The 14,389-nt window shown below is 45.2% G+C and overlaps 2 protein-coding genes across 2 annotated transcripts; one reads left to right on the forward strand and one right to left on the reverse strand.

Annotated features, from left to right (window-relative positions):
* Positions 1-792: 792 nt before the first annotated feature.
* XPC (XPC complex subunit, DNA damage recognition and repair factor) lies at positions 793-10,673 on the reverse strand. Its single transcript, XM_061357202.1, has 16 exons — positions 10,531-10,673; positions 9,750-9,948; positions 9,067-9,191; positions 8,556-8,670; positions 7,812-7,896; positions 7,198-7,355; positions 6,898-7,018; positions 6,295-6,387; positions 4,987-5,883; positions 4,331-4,491; positions 4,072-4,153; positions 3,514-3,648; positions 2,879-3,048; positions 2,610-2,703; positions 1,828-1,917; positions 793-1,302 (listed from the first exon to the last, which is right to left on the reverse strand). Exons 1-16 carry the CDS (start codon positions 10,640-10,642, stop codon positions 1,090-1,092), a joined length of 2,850 nt encoding a protein of 949 aa, XP_061213186.1. The 5' UTR covers positions 10,643-10,673; the 3' UTR covers positions 793-1,089.
* Positions 10,674-10,694: 21 nt separating this feature from the next.
* Positions 10,695-13,736, forward strand: LSM3 (LSM3 homolog, U6 small nuclear RNA and mRNA degradation associated). Its single transcript, XM_061357201.1, has 4 exons — positions 10,695-10,766; positions 11,635-11,745; positions 12,918-13,013; positions 13,325-13,736. Exons 1-4 carry the CDS (start codon positions 10,746-10,748, stop codon positions 13,403-13,405), a joined length of 309 nt encoding a protein of 102 aa, XP_061213185.1. The 5' UTR covers positions 10,695-10,745; the 3' UTR covers positions 13,406-13,736.
* The last annotated feature ends 653 nt before the right edge of the window (positions 13,737-14,389 follow it).

The raw sequence follows: 14,389 nt of genomic DNA on the forward strand, positions 1-14,389 counted from the left end.
TACAGTACAAAAATAAAGCTTTTTTTTTCTGAACATAAGCATAAGCCATCTTCTTGCATGTCCACCTTTCCTCTGTGCCAGTGCCCAGCAATGACTAGACTATTCCCCTCTATTTCTGAAGAGACAGTGTCAGTGTAACTTATGTGTAACTACAACTGATAGATGAGCATTTCTACGGCAGGAAAAGCTGGTGCAGATGTAACATACATCCCAACAGCTTTTAAATGCTGAGGGACTGGGTAACAGTTACACAACCTCTCTGTTTTGTTTCTCCTAATAATGCTTGGCCATCTGTACAGGTTTTGCCTCAGAATGTACCCACGTGGTCTCGACAGCTGAAGTAATTTGAATATGTGTGTATATATGTATACATGTGTATATATATTTTAATACATGTGTGTATTGAAATTAAGATGTATTGAAACTTAAGTCTGAAGTGAGGAGAGGGCTTCTCCCTTCTAATGCAGACTACATCTGAAAGCAAAGGAAGACGCAGGCTGAAAAGCCAAACCTGTGTTTCACAAACAGCAGGAGTCCTTAGGAAATAAACTCCCACATTCCTCCAACTCCTGGCTGCATGTTACAACCTCAGGGGAGCTATTGCCCCTTGTGTGATGAGGCAGCCTGCCCAGAGCTTCGCCTCACCACTGATGTAGGTAAGGTACAAATCAAATGAGATGTCAGTAGTTCTGTGGCCGGCTTGCTGCAGACTGAAACAGCAGCCACGTGCTGTTGTCCTGAGCAAGCAGGAAAGAAGGGGAAGGAAAAAAGTAAAAAAAGCCAGTGCTAATGGAGGAATGCCTCAGAAAAGTGAGTTATTAGTGCCAAGTGATGTAGAAGAGAGGAGAAAACCCTGACAGCATAACCTGACCTCAGAAGGTACTGCTGCACATCCATGTCCAAGGATAAAAGGATGGATCTCATTACCTGTGACAGCAAAAGCAGCTCTGGATACTGAGTGAGGCTGGTCCCTGCCAGCTCAGAAGCGTAAGTGAAAGGGCTTAGTCCTCCTAGGGAAAGTGACTGGTAAGGGATACCTGTTGTGACTTGTTCCTGCATCTCGAAACAGCAAAGCAAACCCTGTTCTGCTCACAGTTTCTCAAAGGGGAACAAATGGGCTTCCTCCGCTTTCCTTTCTCGCTTGCTCTTTCTGGTTGTCTTCCCTTCCTTTTTCAACTCCAACTGGCGATTCTGGGGCCAGAAGAGATCCACATTCCCTGCTGCAGGCTCTGAGCTCGGCCCTCCTCCTTCTTCAGAAGAGAATCCTGCTCCTTTCTCTGTCGCTGGTGCTGAGGGTTCAGTCTGGAAGAAACAGGCATGAAAATCAAGAAATTGCTCTAGAAACCACTTGTAATTGCCCACAGCAAAGCAAGCACATAATCAAACTGCCCACATAGCCGTCAGAAAACAGGCAACAAATGAAGAGAGACTGAAAGCTCTTCAGGGGAGTCTTTTATGGGAGACAGCCTGTAAAAAAGGTAGGGAACAGTTGGTGTTTTTGTAGCGGTGTTGCTCAGCTGGGTGACAGCCTAAAGCAAAACTCAGAGGGATGGAAGCAGCACTTAGTTCTAGCTGACTCTGGTGAGCTCTTGTAGACTCAGCAGTTACACACTGATCATCAGCCCTCTGTGGGGCTGGGCCATCTCCATCTCATGCATTTACCTATGGAGCATGTGTCACCTCCACCGCTATAGTGTGGGTTCCACCATCCCCTGGGATTGGAACTGGATGAGCTTTAAGGTCCCTTCCAATCCAAATCACTCTGTGATTCTATGACTCTCTGAAATACCACCCTGAAAAAGAAATCACTACTAGAAATGCAGGTACCTTGAAGGAGTAGCGTTTCTTCAGTCTCTCCCTGATGAGAAGTCCTTTTATCAGCAGCTTCCAGTTCCCCAGAACTCTCTTCTCACGCTTCTACACGGGGTTGTTATGGAGAGAAATTTACTACTGTAAGTTTCAATGTACTTATACCCACAGGAAATGGAACTTTGAAGATGTGAAACTGCCATTAAAAAAAAACCCACATCAACTTACATGTCTCACATTACAAGATTCTTAACAGCAAAACGTGTTGGTGTCCAGTTACCTGCTAAACACACGCTGCCACTTTCTAATGTGCTCCCTGACTGTAAAGTACACCAGAGCCACCTCCAAAACTGTAACCTCCTGTGTGTATCCCTCATTTTGGAACAAAATTGTTGGAGCAAGTCCAAAGGAGGCCGTGGAGATGCTGTGAGGGTTGAAGCAGCTCTGCTCTGGAGCCAGGCTGAGAGAGCTGGGCTGGGTCAGCCTGGAGAAAAGAAGGCTCCTGCAGGGGAGACCTTGGAGTATCTCCAGTGCCTAAAGGGGATGCAGGAAACCTGGAGAGGGGCTTGGGCCAAGGGCCTGTAGGGACAGGCCAAGGGGAATGGCTTTAACTTGACAGAGGGGAGATGTAGATAGGCCCTACATCTACATGAGCTCCATGCTTCCTGCTCAGAAGAGCTCCATGCTTCCTGCTCCAGAAGCATGGAGCTCCATGCTTCCTGCTATGAGCCCACCCTTGTTTAATGGTCCACAGTTTCAATTTATTTAATAAATAGGGAAGCTGCAAAAGTAATTCTCACCTCTTGCTCCTTCCTTTCTATTTCTGCTTGTTCGTTCTCCCAGGCAGCAATGAGCACCTCTTTAAACTCCTCACAGACAACGTAGCCATCGATGCTAGGAAGGAAAACATAATTGTGTCAGCTACTAGAAGGAAACAGAAAGGGACCAAATGCCTGCTGACCAGAACTGCTTTACCAGTGTAGCCCATCAGATGTAGTCCTTAACACAGGGTATACAGCTTGTGCAGGACAGCAAGATCTGTCAAGTGCAACAAAGCAACTTTACATACACTGGGTGTGAGTAGCCACCGTGAAAATCAAATCCAGTGATGGCCTGAGCACAGTCAATGTCCAACTTCCGCGCCACTCTGTTCAGATTTGGGAGCTTCAGCTGCACACAGCCAATGGGTAGCATGGATGGCAGGAAGAGATAAACATTTCCGTATTCATTCCGAGGAACCTGTCATTGAAAGTCAAAGAGAAACAGTGAGAGTCCCTGCTGCACCACAGGGACTCTTCCTTCCTGCTGACCTGCTGTTTCACTCCAGCACTCAATTAGTATTCACATGACAAGGCATGTGCCTTGATTTTACCTGCATGGTTATCTCCCAGCTATGTTCTCTGCCTAGGCCTTGCTACTCAGGCTGCAATGCAGAGAATCAGCACAACAAACATGGGATAGGACACTTAGATCAATGAAATGATGAAGCTGGCAGCCTGCACTGCAAGCACTCATTACTTGGACTGGGGAAGGTCCTCAGTGAAGTTCTGACCATTTCCTTCTGGGTGCAGTAACCTCTGAACTCTTAATCCTGAACCCAGAGGTTATTGATGGTGATTTCACCTCTGAAACATGCAACTTCAGGAAAAATAAAGCCCACAGCTCCATAAAAATACTGCCTTCACCAGCTGCCTTCCCAGCTACCTTTCCATCCACTGCTACAGGCGGCTGAAACTCCTCTGTCTGCCAGCGGCCAAACAGCGCCAGGTCCTCCTTGTCCTGGTTTGCAGGCTCTGTGAGACGTGCCTTCCGGGCCTGGTTGGAAAATCCCTTCACCATCTGCACAAGTACAATGACCAAGCCTGTAATACTGCAACAACAAGCTGCCAGTGTCTTCAGACTTCCCTAGGACATCAAAGGAGAAGGCTCTGCGAGGGAAGAAATGCCCATTTCCTAGCATCAGTATCTATTGCTTGTAAGTGGTAACCCACAGCGTCTGTACGCAAAAGGGAGCCAGATTGTGCAGTTCAGACAGAACTCTAGGATGCCTTTGAAGATGGAAAGTACACAACTCTGCTCAATAGCCTTGGGGTGGGAAGAAGAGACACCTGTGCTTTTGGTATATAGGGACTAGAGGCACAGATTCCCAGTACAGACACCACAAGCTATGCAAGTGAGAAATATACATCTGCTGACAGAGAGAAGGCAAAACCCAAACCAGAGCCTGAACTTTAGAGGGCAGACGAAGTCAAACTCTCTTACCTTGTAAGGCACTTCTCCAATCCTCACCACACGAGCTTGCTTCAGCCAAGTGTCTTTGGAGTGCAGTGTGTGTACACAGTCCCTATAAAGGCCAGAAGGAAGGAACCATAAGAGTTCTGAAGTTCAGAGAAACTGTTAACACATTAGGGATAGTAGAAAAGGTGTATCTAAGTGATACACAAATGCTGTCTGAGCAGCTAAATGCCTCTCCTTGTCTATGCAGGTGGCCTTAGACTACTGCTGATACTGCACTACTCACCTGGAGTAGACAGCCTCTCCCCTGCAGTACCCCAGGATAGCAGCTGACTCAGGATAGATCGCCTGGTATTTCAGGAGGTGCCTCTTCAGCACATAGAGAGGATGGTTTTTATACTCTCCAATTGATGTTGGTAGAGGTTGATCCTGAAGCTTAACTTGAAACTGTAGGAATTGTACAAAAGAAAGAGTGATTTCACAACTCTCCTGCACCACTCTTTGTAAGAAAAGAAGAATGATTACAATAAGAAAAACCACCAGAAACTTAATCAGATGCAGCCATACACCAAAGCATTCTTGTTGCAAATAGGTGTACCCAGATCTATGTATTTTAAGGACTTTCTGTGAGAAAGGTAATGCTGAACTGTACAGAAACCACATGAGTAAGTTTCCAGCATGGGCTGTCCAGTATTTTTGTTATGCAAATTTATCTAAAGAGCCACCATTTGATACTACTTTAATCCATCTTTACTCCTTTTACTAATTTATCTTTACTATCTTTAATCTATATTCCCTTTAAAACATGCTCAGTTGGAACCTTTCAAGCCCAAACAGAAACTTCCTTCCTCATGGAAAGGTTCCTAATGCTTTTGGCCTAAATGAGAATCCAAGGACTGGACTCCTGGCACTAAATGTCCTGAGTAACCTCTTGCCATTTACCTCATTTTCCTCCTTCTCATCTCTTTGCACATAGGGACTTCTATATGGTTGCAGCGTGTCTTCCCACCACACAGGGTCCACACGGCTCTTCCTTGTTGCCGTCATCCACAGTGGGTCATACCTTTGTGTCACATCCTTCACGCTCCCATCATTGTCAAATCCCAGGACATAGGAAAGTGGCTTTGTGGCACGCGTGAAGCACAGCTGGGGCTGGCCAATGTTGCCGTGAACACAGTCTACACACACCCACTTGTCCTCAGGCTCAAGGAACACCTCCAGCCACTGGTCTGTGCCCGTTGCCTTCCTTGCCTCCTGCCCATCATCCTCATCACTAGAAATGATTTTGTTCCTTTTTTTTGGTGCAGAAGCCAAGGCTGGAGCTGGACTTTTTACTGGCCTAGGCTCAGCTCCAGATGAATTCTGAGATATCCTCCGTTGGGAAGTCTCAACTTTAGGGCTTTTTGTAGCTGTTACCTTTGACTTCTGGGAGCCCATTGAGCTCCTCTGCTTTTTAGAGACATTTTCAAAATCCTCATCAGAGAGATCACTCTCCTCCTCTGAAACCTCAAAGTCCGACTCACTGCCCTCATCACTGCCACTCTCCTCTTTGTAACACACTTTGGAAGCCACTCGTCTCCGCCGATTGTTCTTGGGCCTGACTGGAACATCTTTTTCCACTGAACTGCTCTCCCCATTACCAGATTCCCTGCCTGCAGTCAGCTGCGACTTGCGTGGCCTTTTGGGCTGAGCAGTTTGGGGTTTCTCTGGTTCCTTGTTGTCTTCTTCACCCTCTGAGGAGTTCTCTTCCCGCTTGGCCTTCTTGCAGGGGCATTTTTTTGCTGCAGCTTTGGGTGTTATGGCAGAGCTCTTCTGCCCCTGAGAGGTACTGCTTTTCCCCTGCAAGGAACAGGCAAGGTCACTTTTATCACTTTCTTATGGTTAAGATGTTAAAATATAGACTGAAATCAGCACAAGGTGCATGCAGACCAAAGGGTGGTCAGTCTGCATGTCTCAGGGACTTGAAAACTTCAGGCAAATGGCTGAAGAGAGCAGCAAGTGTTTGCTGTCTAAGTTTTAAAGACATTTAAAGCCACTGAAGACTAAAGTCTTTGCTGAAACACACCAAATGGGTGGGTCTTTAAGGAGAAACCTAAAAATCTAGGGTTTGTGTGTTCTGCACTAGAGACAGACCATGGTCACCCCTAGCTCATGCAGTGATTCACCTGAGGCTGCAACAGCCAGAAAGTTTTTCCAATCCTACTCTCTAAACCCATGGCCTATTCCCTCTTCCACACACCCAACACAAACTACCTTTGCTTTTGCCTCCTTGAGAGGAACAGGCTGAAGAGACAGCACGAGGCGACACAGCAGCTGTAGGGCTCGCAGAATGATTAAAAACATCTGCACAAGAGAAAACAAAGCATGTTTTAACCCATTTTCAAGGTGTATTAATAAAAACCCCTCTTGAAACTCCTTTACAATCTGGGTTCTGTCACAAATCATTTCCATTCCTACCTTTTACCCAGTGCTGTGTACACCGACATGATGTATAGGTAGCCCAGTTGCTACAGTCTTTAAGCATTGCAGTCTTATTTATGTTACTGCTGTGACAGGGATATTGCTATTAACTCACTGATGAGGAACAAACTCCTAAAGAGGGTAAATCACCCATTCTGCTGGAGCAGCAGCAGTAAGTCTCCCAGATCTAGTTGGGCACAGTTCAAACTGAATACTTTAATCGCAGATTAAATACTTCAACTGCAAATAAAAATACAACAACAAGAAAAAGCCAACAATCACCTAAGTCACCAATTTGTTTTCTCCAAATCCATTCCTCAACCACCACTTTGTGTCTTCCCTGAGAGCACTCATCAAGCATCCCAACTCAGCAACCAGTGCCCAGGCACTTACATGCACCAACTCTTCTTCACTCCGTGCAGCATAGATGGCAAAGCGCCTCTCCAAGGTCGACTGAAGGGACTCTCCTTTTTCAGTGGAAAGCTCATCGTTGATAGTGAAGGTTCTAACAAACCTGAAACAAGGGACACCTCATTATTGTCCAGCATTTGTGACTCTTCTTAAACTTCATAGTTTATCCTTTCCTTCCCTTGTCCTTAACATCAGAAAAATCACTGAACATCAGTAACTACATGTACTCCTCTCCCTGAAGGCTGGTTCTACATTTTATGTGAGAGCACAAGAGAGGTTTACCACATCACCAAGTTGGAAAGGTACTGAAGGTCCACTTGGCCTGCAGGCACTTTAGTGAAGCGGATGGGGATGATGGACAGGCCAATGGCATGAAGCTCTGGCTGGCTGCAGATCCTGTTTCTGTAGAAACCATTTGCTAATAAACACAGGAGGTGAACCTGAGAGAAAGAAGTTTCTAAAGTGAGTTCACAAGAAGTTTTCTTTTCATGGTAAAAATAAGGAAGGCTTTACTGCTCCTTTTAACAGACACAGGCAACAATGAAGCCCCCCAGCCACACACAGGGTGGATGTAGGCTGTCTTCAGATCACCATCACAAGACAGTAAAGCTTTGAAGTCCCTATTTCTGTTTCCAGCTCTACAGGACCGACAGTTTAACACCAACAGAATGAGCAAATACATGCTCAGTGGAGAAATACATACCACACTCCCACCTGCTTTGTTTTATAATGCAGTTACTGCTGTTTCTAACTTACAGTTTAGGAGAAGTCTAATGAACAGAGAGGACTACAGGCCCCACATTATTTCATCAAAATTAGTTTCTTCTTCATTAAAAATCAGTTCAGACATCTTTATGCTCGTATTTTTCTCAGCCGTTGTTCTCTGTGACCAATACCTTATGTGTCTCCTCACGAACCTCCTTGTTGAAACGCTTCATCATTCTCCGAAGATAGATCTCAAACTCAGCTTTTCTCTTTTCTCTGCATCAGATCACAAAAGAAATGGAGGTTGTGGTTTTAATATGGACCTTCCTTCCTGGCTTCCTGAACTGAATCAGTTCACAAAGAGAACCCATCCCAGAGAATCTTCTGTGCACACTTAACAGAAGTTCACTTACTGGATATGTGAATGCAGGATGCATGTGACTAATAAACTGTGAACTCTATGTACCTGACTATGAAGAGAGTTAGCACATGCAGATGGCCTAAATTCTATCAGTTAGCTTTTGAGGGGTCAATACTAAATTTTTAATTCCTTGGTGTAATGCTCCAGGTGCTGAGGGCTTTCATTTGACCACCTATTCACATCTCAGTAAAACAGTGCCAATCACCCACAGCTCTCCTTGAAGAGAGCTACAGCTGTCCCTGCTTTGGGAATGTAGATATTAAAGCACAATGAAGTTACACACTTGATTTTCGAGGAAGCTGAAATGCCTCCATTCCCACCAACTGCCACTGAAGATTTCTGGCATTGTCAGTGTGCAAACCATTCTCCATCCATGACCTTGCATCATTCCAACTCAACACTGTCTGCACAAAGTGGGGATGTCCACCCAGAACCCAGCAAGTCAGTGATAGTCAAGACAGCATATTGTTAACTACATCCTTTAATGGCCCTCCACTGTCTTTCCTGTTCTCACCTCCTCTCTCTTTTCTTCAGCAGCTCTGGGGTTTCAATCTCTATCTCAACAGGGTTACTTGGCAGCACTGGAAGAACAGCAGCTTCTAAGTTATCTGTGGCAGGTTCCTGGAGTTCTGCAAACATAAAGCTCAGTTGGTTTCATGTCCTCTCTACTAGGATGTCACAGTTCTGAATCTTCAAACTCATTCTTAGCTGCTCACAAGACACACAAAACAGCTGAGAAAATGCCTTGTGAATGGTAGCATAAGCTTAACAGAAGCCAACAAATTCAAGACACTACCATCAGATCAGTAGTTGTCTGGCTTTTTTCTGCTCTGGAACCATTCTAAAAGCATTGTGAGATATGGGCTTTTAAAGATATAGATATGCACATGGAACATACTTTAGGTATACAGAGTAGATACATTTACCTGAATCCAAATGAGAAACAGTTCCAAAATCAACTTATACAAAAAGAAGTGTATAACAACATTAACTCCTTAAAATATGAATAAACATGTAATTGTTACCTTCCACGTCTTCCCATTCATCTTCGCTTTCATCATCATCATCAGTATTGTCTTCATCCACCTCTTTTTTAACAGGAGATTCTCTCTTCAGCTTTATCTCCTCTGGAGGGGGCTTCAGGGAGTCACTGTTAAAGTTATCATAAAGGCTTAAGATCAGGAAATGGTGGTGCTTTACTTGAGAAAAACAGAGAAATAGGCAAATAAATGAAGCGTGACCTCTGCCTCAGTAGCTGTCAGATACTCAACAGATACCCAACTCAGTGACTGTCAGATAATCAACACGTTACCTGACAATTAAACACAGGTATGTTTGCTGTAAGACTGTGCTGATATTATATTTGGCTTCAAAAAATCACTAGAGAATGATATGTTTAAAGATTTCTGCTTATCATTTTAACCCCAAATCTCATGCCAGCATTTCTAGTCATGCTGGATTCCATAATGCCTTCCTAGTCCCATGTTAGGACTATATCAAATGCAGTAAAACTTTGTATTTAAACCCTTACATTTGCAAAGGCTCCCATATTTGAATAAGAGAATACTTCTGTTCAGATGTGTGAAACAAATGGGTCTGGTGGGCTAAAACAAACTGCTCACAAGCACATATGCAGCACCAGGCTCTAAGCAAGTAACATGAAGAGAAAGCTCCTGTAGACTTGAATGAGAAGCAAACTTGCACTTGCCTGACTGTTTTCTCTTTGTTATGATTCTCTTTATTTCTAGGGGTCTTTTTATCTTCTTTTTTCAGTGATTTTGCCCCTTTTTGTTTTGAAGAGTTATTTGTTGAGTTGGAAACTCCAGTATCACACTCTTCTTTCTTCTTCTTAGCTGGAGCTTTGGAGTTGTTCTTCTTTACTCTGGGCTTTTTCTCTTCAAAATCATCTGCACGGGACAGAAGGAAAGAAGGTTGTGTTAAAGGATGAAGTCTCATCCACATGGCAATCGGAAACAAAGCCTCTATAGAGTTAATTAGAGAGGAAAGTGAGCACTCTCAATGATTAGCCTGTCACTGACCCTGTATAAATAGCTAAGAACTGAACAAGATCTGTTTAAGGGACACACTCATAATAAGGTAATGCACAAGAACCCCAGCCTGGTTTGCGTTGGAAGGGACCTTATCGCCCATCCAGCTCCAACCGCTGCCACGGGCAGGGACCCCTTCCACTGGAGCAGCTTGCTCCAAGCCCCTGAGTCCAACCTGGCCTTGAGCACTGCCAGGGATGGGGAACCTGTCCGAAGTCCATAGAGATTCCAACAGTCTTACCTTTCACACACGAATTTACCCCCCCGATTTCTGGGTGCCAAGCAGGTGACCGCAGGACCCCACACCCGCAGCCTGAGGTAACGGCCCTTCCCCTGCACTAACACCAGTTACTCCCTGACCCTCCGCAGCACCACAGGCCCGGAGGGCACCATGCCGCGGATATGGCGCAGCTCCCGGCCCGGCCCGCCTCCCGCACTCACCTTCCTCCTCCTCCTCCTCCTCCGGATCCCCCCGCGGTGCCCGCAGCCCCCCGGACCGCTTCTTGCTGGCGGCAGCCACCGGTCGAGGCGATGCTTTCCGCTTCCTGGCCATGGCCGTCCCCTCCGCGGCGGCCCCGCCGTGCTCCCACCTCCGCCGGGCCCGGAGGGGAAGGGCCATAAAGTCTCGCGGGAGAGCGCGGGAGCTGGTTTGAAAGATGGCGGATGAGGTGGATCAGGTGAGTGCAGCTCGGCTTCCCTCCGTGCTCCCGGTGCTTCCCGGCTTCCCTTCCCCGGCACAGGGAGGCCTCCGCGGCTGGAGGTGGAGGTAGCCGGGGTTGGGGGTACCTCCCGCCGGAGGCCCCAGCTTGGGCCGCCTCTTTGAGGCGCAGCCCTTTGCGGGAGCGCTTTCGGTGTGGAATGAGCGTGTTTCGTGGTCTCGGTCCTTGCGCTGCCGCCCGGGTGGTCAGGAGAGGGGGACACCCCCGGAGGAGGGAAATGGAGGATCGCTGTTGGGATGCTGGAGAGGGATTCTTCATCAGGGCCTGTAGGGGCAGGCCAAGGGGAATGGCTTGAACCTGCCAGAGGGGAGACTGAGCTGAGCTCTTAGGCAGAAGCTCTTCCCTGTGAGGGTGCTGAGGCGCTGGCACAGGGTGCCCAGAGAAGCTGTGGCTGCCCCATCCCTGGCAGTGTTCAAGGCCAGGTTGGACACAGGGGCTTGGAGCAAGCTGCTCCAGTGGAAGGGGTCCCTGCCCGTGGCAGGGGTTGGAACTGGAGGAGCTTTAAGGTCCTTTCCAACCCAAACCATTCCATGATTCTAAACCACCCTTGGCTCCGCCTCACTGAGAAGGAAATAAGCAGTGTGCTATGGGGTATGCACAGAGGTGTTCACACATCTTAGATGGGATCCTAAAACTAAACTGAAGTCCTTTGCTCAGGCTGGCGAACATCCATAGAGTGGTACTATCAGCTGCACTCGCTTCCAATGGGACGCAAAGGAATGATTTGGAATATATCCATGTTCTTCCCTGTTTGTTTTCTGTGTCTTGCAACCAGAGGCTTCTTCTGTGCAAATAACTTTTTATATTTGCTTTTTTTTTTTTTTAGCAACAAACAACCAATACTGTAGAGGAGCCGCTTGATCTCATCAGGCTGAGTCTCGATGAGCGAATCTATGTCAAAATGAGGAATGACAGAGAGCTTAGAGGCAGGCTGCATGTAAGTAGAACTTTTAGAACACTACTGTGCTTATCCAGTGAAACACCGGGCAGCCTTCTTTCATGCACGATAGACTATTACACAGGCTTACCTGTAATACTTGGTTGATTGCTTAAAAAGTCCATTAAGAAAGTAAGCAATTGTATCTCGGTTAAAAGCGTGGACGTGGTTGCAGAAGGTAGGTTAGAGATGACTTTAGCAACAAGGGTTGAGCCCTTTCTTTTATCAAAGGTAAAACGTGATTGGTGGAAAAATCTGATCTGTTCAGTGCCCTGATTGCTATTAAATGGTGCTTTAGAGTATTTCGGGTTTTCTTATCTCCTGAATGATACCAAGCAATTAATTCCACTGCTTTTGGGTTCCATTTCTGTGTTTGAAATAAGCAATAATGCTGCAGGCCTCTTGTGAAGTACCCTGAGGTCTCTTTAAGACTGAATTAAGGGTGAGATTATCATTATCAAACGAGTATCTCGAGGCACACCCTATGAGGGTATGATGGGATATGTGCTCAGCTGAGCTCTCTGCAGGTCTCATTTGTGTAAATGCTTTCTTCTGAGAGTTATATGTCTCCTGATGAGATGGAATCTTTATTTCTATTGTCAGTCATCCTTCCCAAGTACTGCACCGTGTTGGGGAAGAGTTGCCCCTATGTTAACTGGCCTTCAGCTCCTTTGGGACCACAAAGATGAGGAGACATCCATGAGGCAAACATGTAGTTTGCAATATGCTTTTGTAAGGTTTCTGGAACACGTGCTTGTTTTAAATCTTTGAAGCATTGTATGAATTACAGCTTTCATGGCCTTTAAGTTGACCCCAGGCAATCAATTCCAGGAGGCTGGACTGGCAGCAGAGAATGTGTAGCTGGTTTAATAGTGCTAAAGTATGTCTGTTTCTGTTCTTGTATGTGTTCTGTATGTGAATGCTTCAGAGCTATTTCCTTTAGGAGTGTTTCAGTAAATGTGTCTTCCTTTTTTTGTAAGCTCCAGGGTACCATATTTGTTGTTTTGAAATACAACTATAACTGATATTACTTTGTTTTGATATGTATAGTGGCATATTTTGGTCAAAATCAGGCTAAACTAATTATGTCAGAAAGTCTTGCTGGAATCCTTATTTTAATAAGCTTCTGTTTGAATCCTGAAAGAAGTAATAAACTACCTTCATTCCTCCAGGCATACGATCAGCACTTAAATATGATCTTGGGTGATGTGGAAGAAACTGTAACTACAATAGAGATTGATGAGGAAACCTATGAAGAGATCTATAAGGTAAGGACTTGGTATACTTTTAAAAAAGCTTTCTATGGGGATAAACACAATCAGTTATGTTGTTATAGTTTACTGCTGACTACTTGATGAATCCACAGGAGTTTGGGGCAAATTGTCTTGAAAATAGAAAGGATAATCAATGGCTTGATGTTGTATTGATTGCTTCAGCATGCCAGGATGTTGTACAATTGAGCTTGTATGCATTGGAGTTGTTTCTGGTGTTGTGTTAGGATTGTGTTTGGTCAGATGCTTTGGAGATGTTGTGTAAACTGCAGTTTTGTAAATGTAAATTTTTCTTTCCTTCTTCATAGTCTACCAAAAGGAATATTCCGATGCTCTTTGTCAGAGGTGACGGCGTTGTGCTTGTAGCTCCCCCGTTGAGGGTTGGTTGAAGCAACAGAGGATTTAACCTTGTTGGGAAGTTTCAGGCTTTTGGACAATGGTTCGTGTTTTGATCACGTGTCTCAAAATTCTGTGTGTGTTTTTTATAGGCTGGTTTGGGCTGTTCTTTTGGGAATGGGAGGGAAGGGGATCCGCTTTGTCTTGTGGAAAGTAGATGTAGTCGATTGAAGCAGTGTAAACCCAACCCAATTCTCTCAGAACTGATGTAAGTGCTGTAAACTGCCTGCTTTGTCACTTCAGTAAAAGAAGCCTTCATTTTCTTTTATTCTTTAAGAGCAATGTCTGAATTTTTTGTTTTAAATAAATTTGCTGTCTCTTTCACATTTGACTTGTCATGTTTGTGTGTTGAATACGTTGTTAGAGGTGATTCTATAGAGCTAGTGCTATGCTAAATTGTAGTATGTAGCCTCAGTTCCTGAGAAAATAGTAACTTTGTGTGTGGTGTAATTTCTATCCTTATTAATACCTGAGTGTGGCAGATTGATATTTGGGGGGTGGGGTGGGGGGACCGATAGTACCCAGATCAGCAATATAATTGATGGCTTTTCCCTGTTTGAGTTCTTGATGCTTATTCTTGTAGAAGGGAAATAGTATATGTGTGTATATATATGTATATATGCATCTTCCACTTAATATATGTAAAGAAGATGGACTTCTTTACAGTGTTTTCAGATGTTTTTATTGTGGCTTTGTTAAAAGAACTACGGTTCACAAGGCCGTAAGTTGAGACTGAAGTTGCTGCCTAACATGCTGTTGAGCTGCCTGCTGCATACATTCATTTCCCAGTGCCTGTAGCCTCTTTCAGTTCTTGACTATATTAAACTCTGCATCATTGCTTAAGATGCTTATTAGTTACCTGTAGTGAAGGTGTGCTGCAACCCTGAATATACTGATATGCTTCCTTAGGACCTGTTTGCAATTCATTCTTCTTGTATTGGTGGGGGCTGGAGGGAGGCACTTGTGCTATGAAAGGT

The sequence above is a fragment of the Neopsephotus bourkii genome, unplaced genomic scaffold, assembly GCF_033783945.1.
Source record: "Neopsephotus bourkii isolate Nb327-2 ecotype Australia unplaced genomic scaffold, CSIRO-AGI_Nbou_v1 NB_887, whole genome shotgun sequence".
NCBI lineage: Eukaryota > Metazoa > Chordata > Aves > Psittaciformes > Psittacidae > Neopsephotus > Neopsephotus bourkii.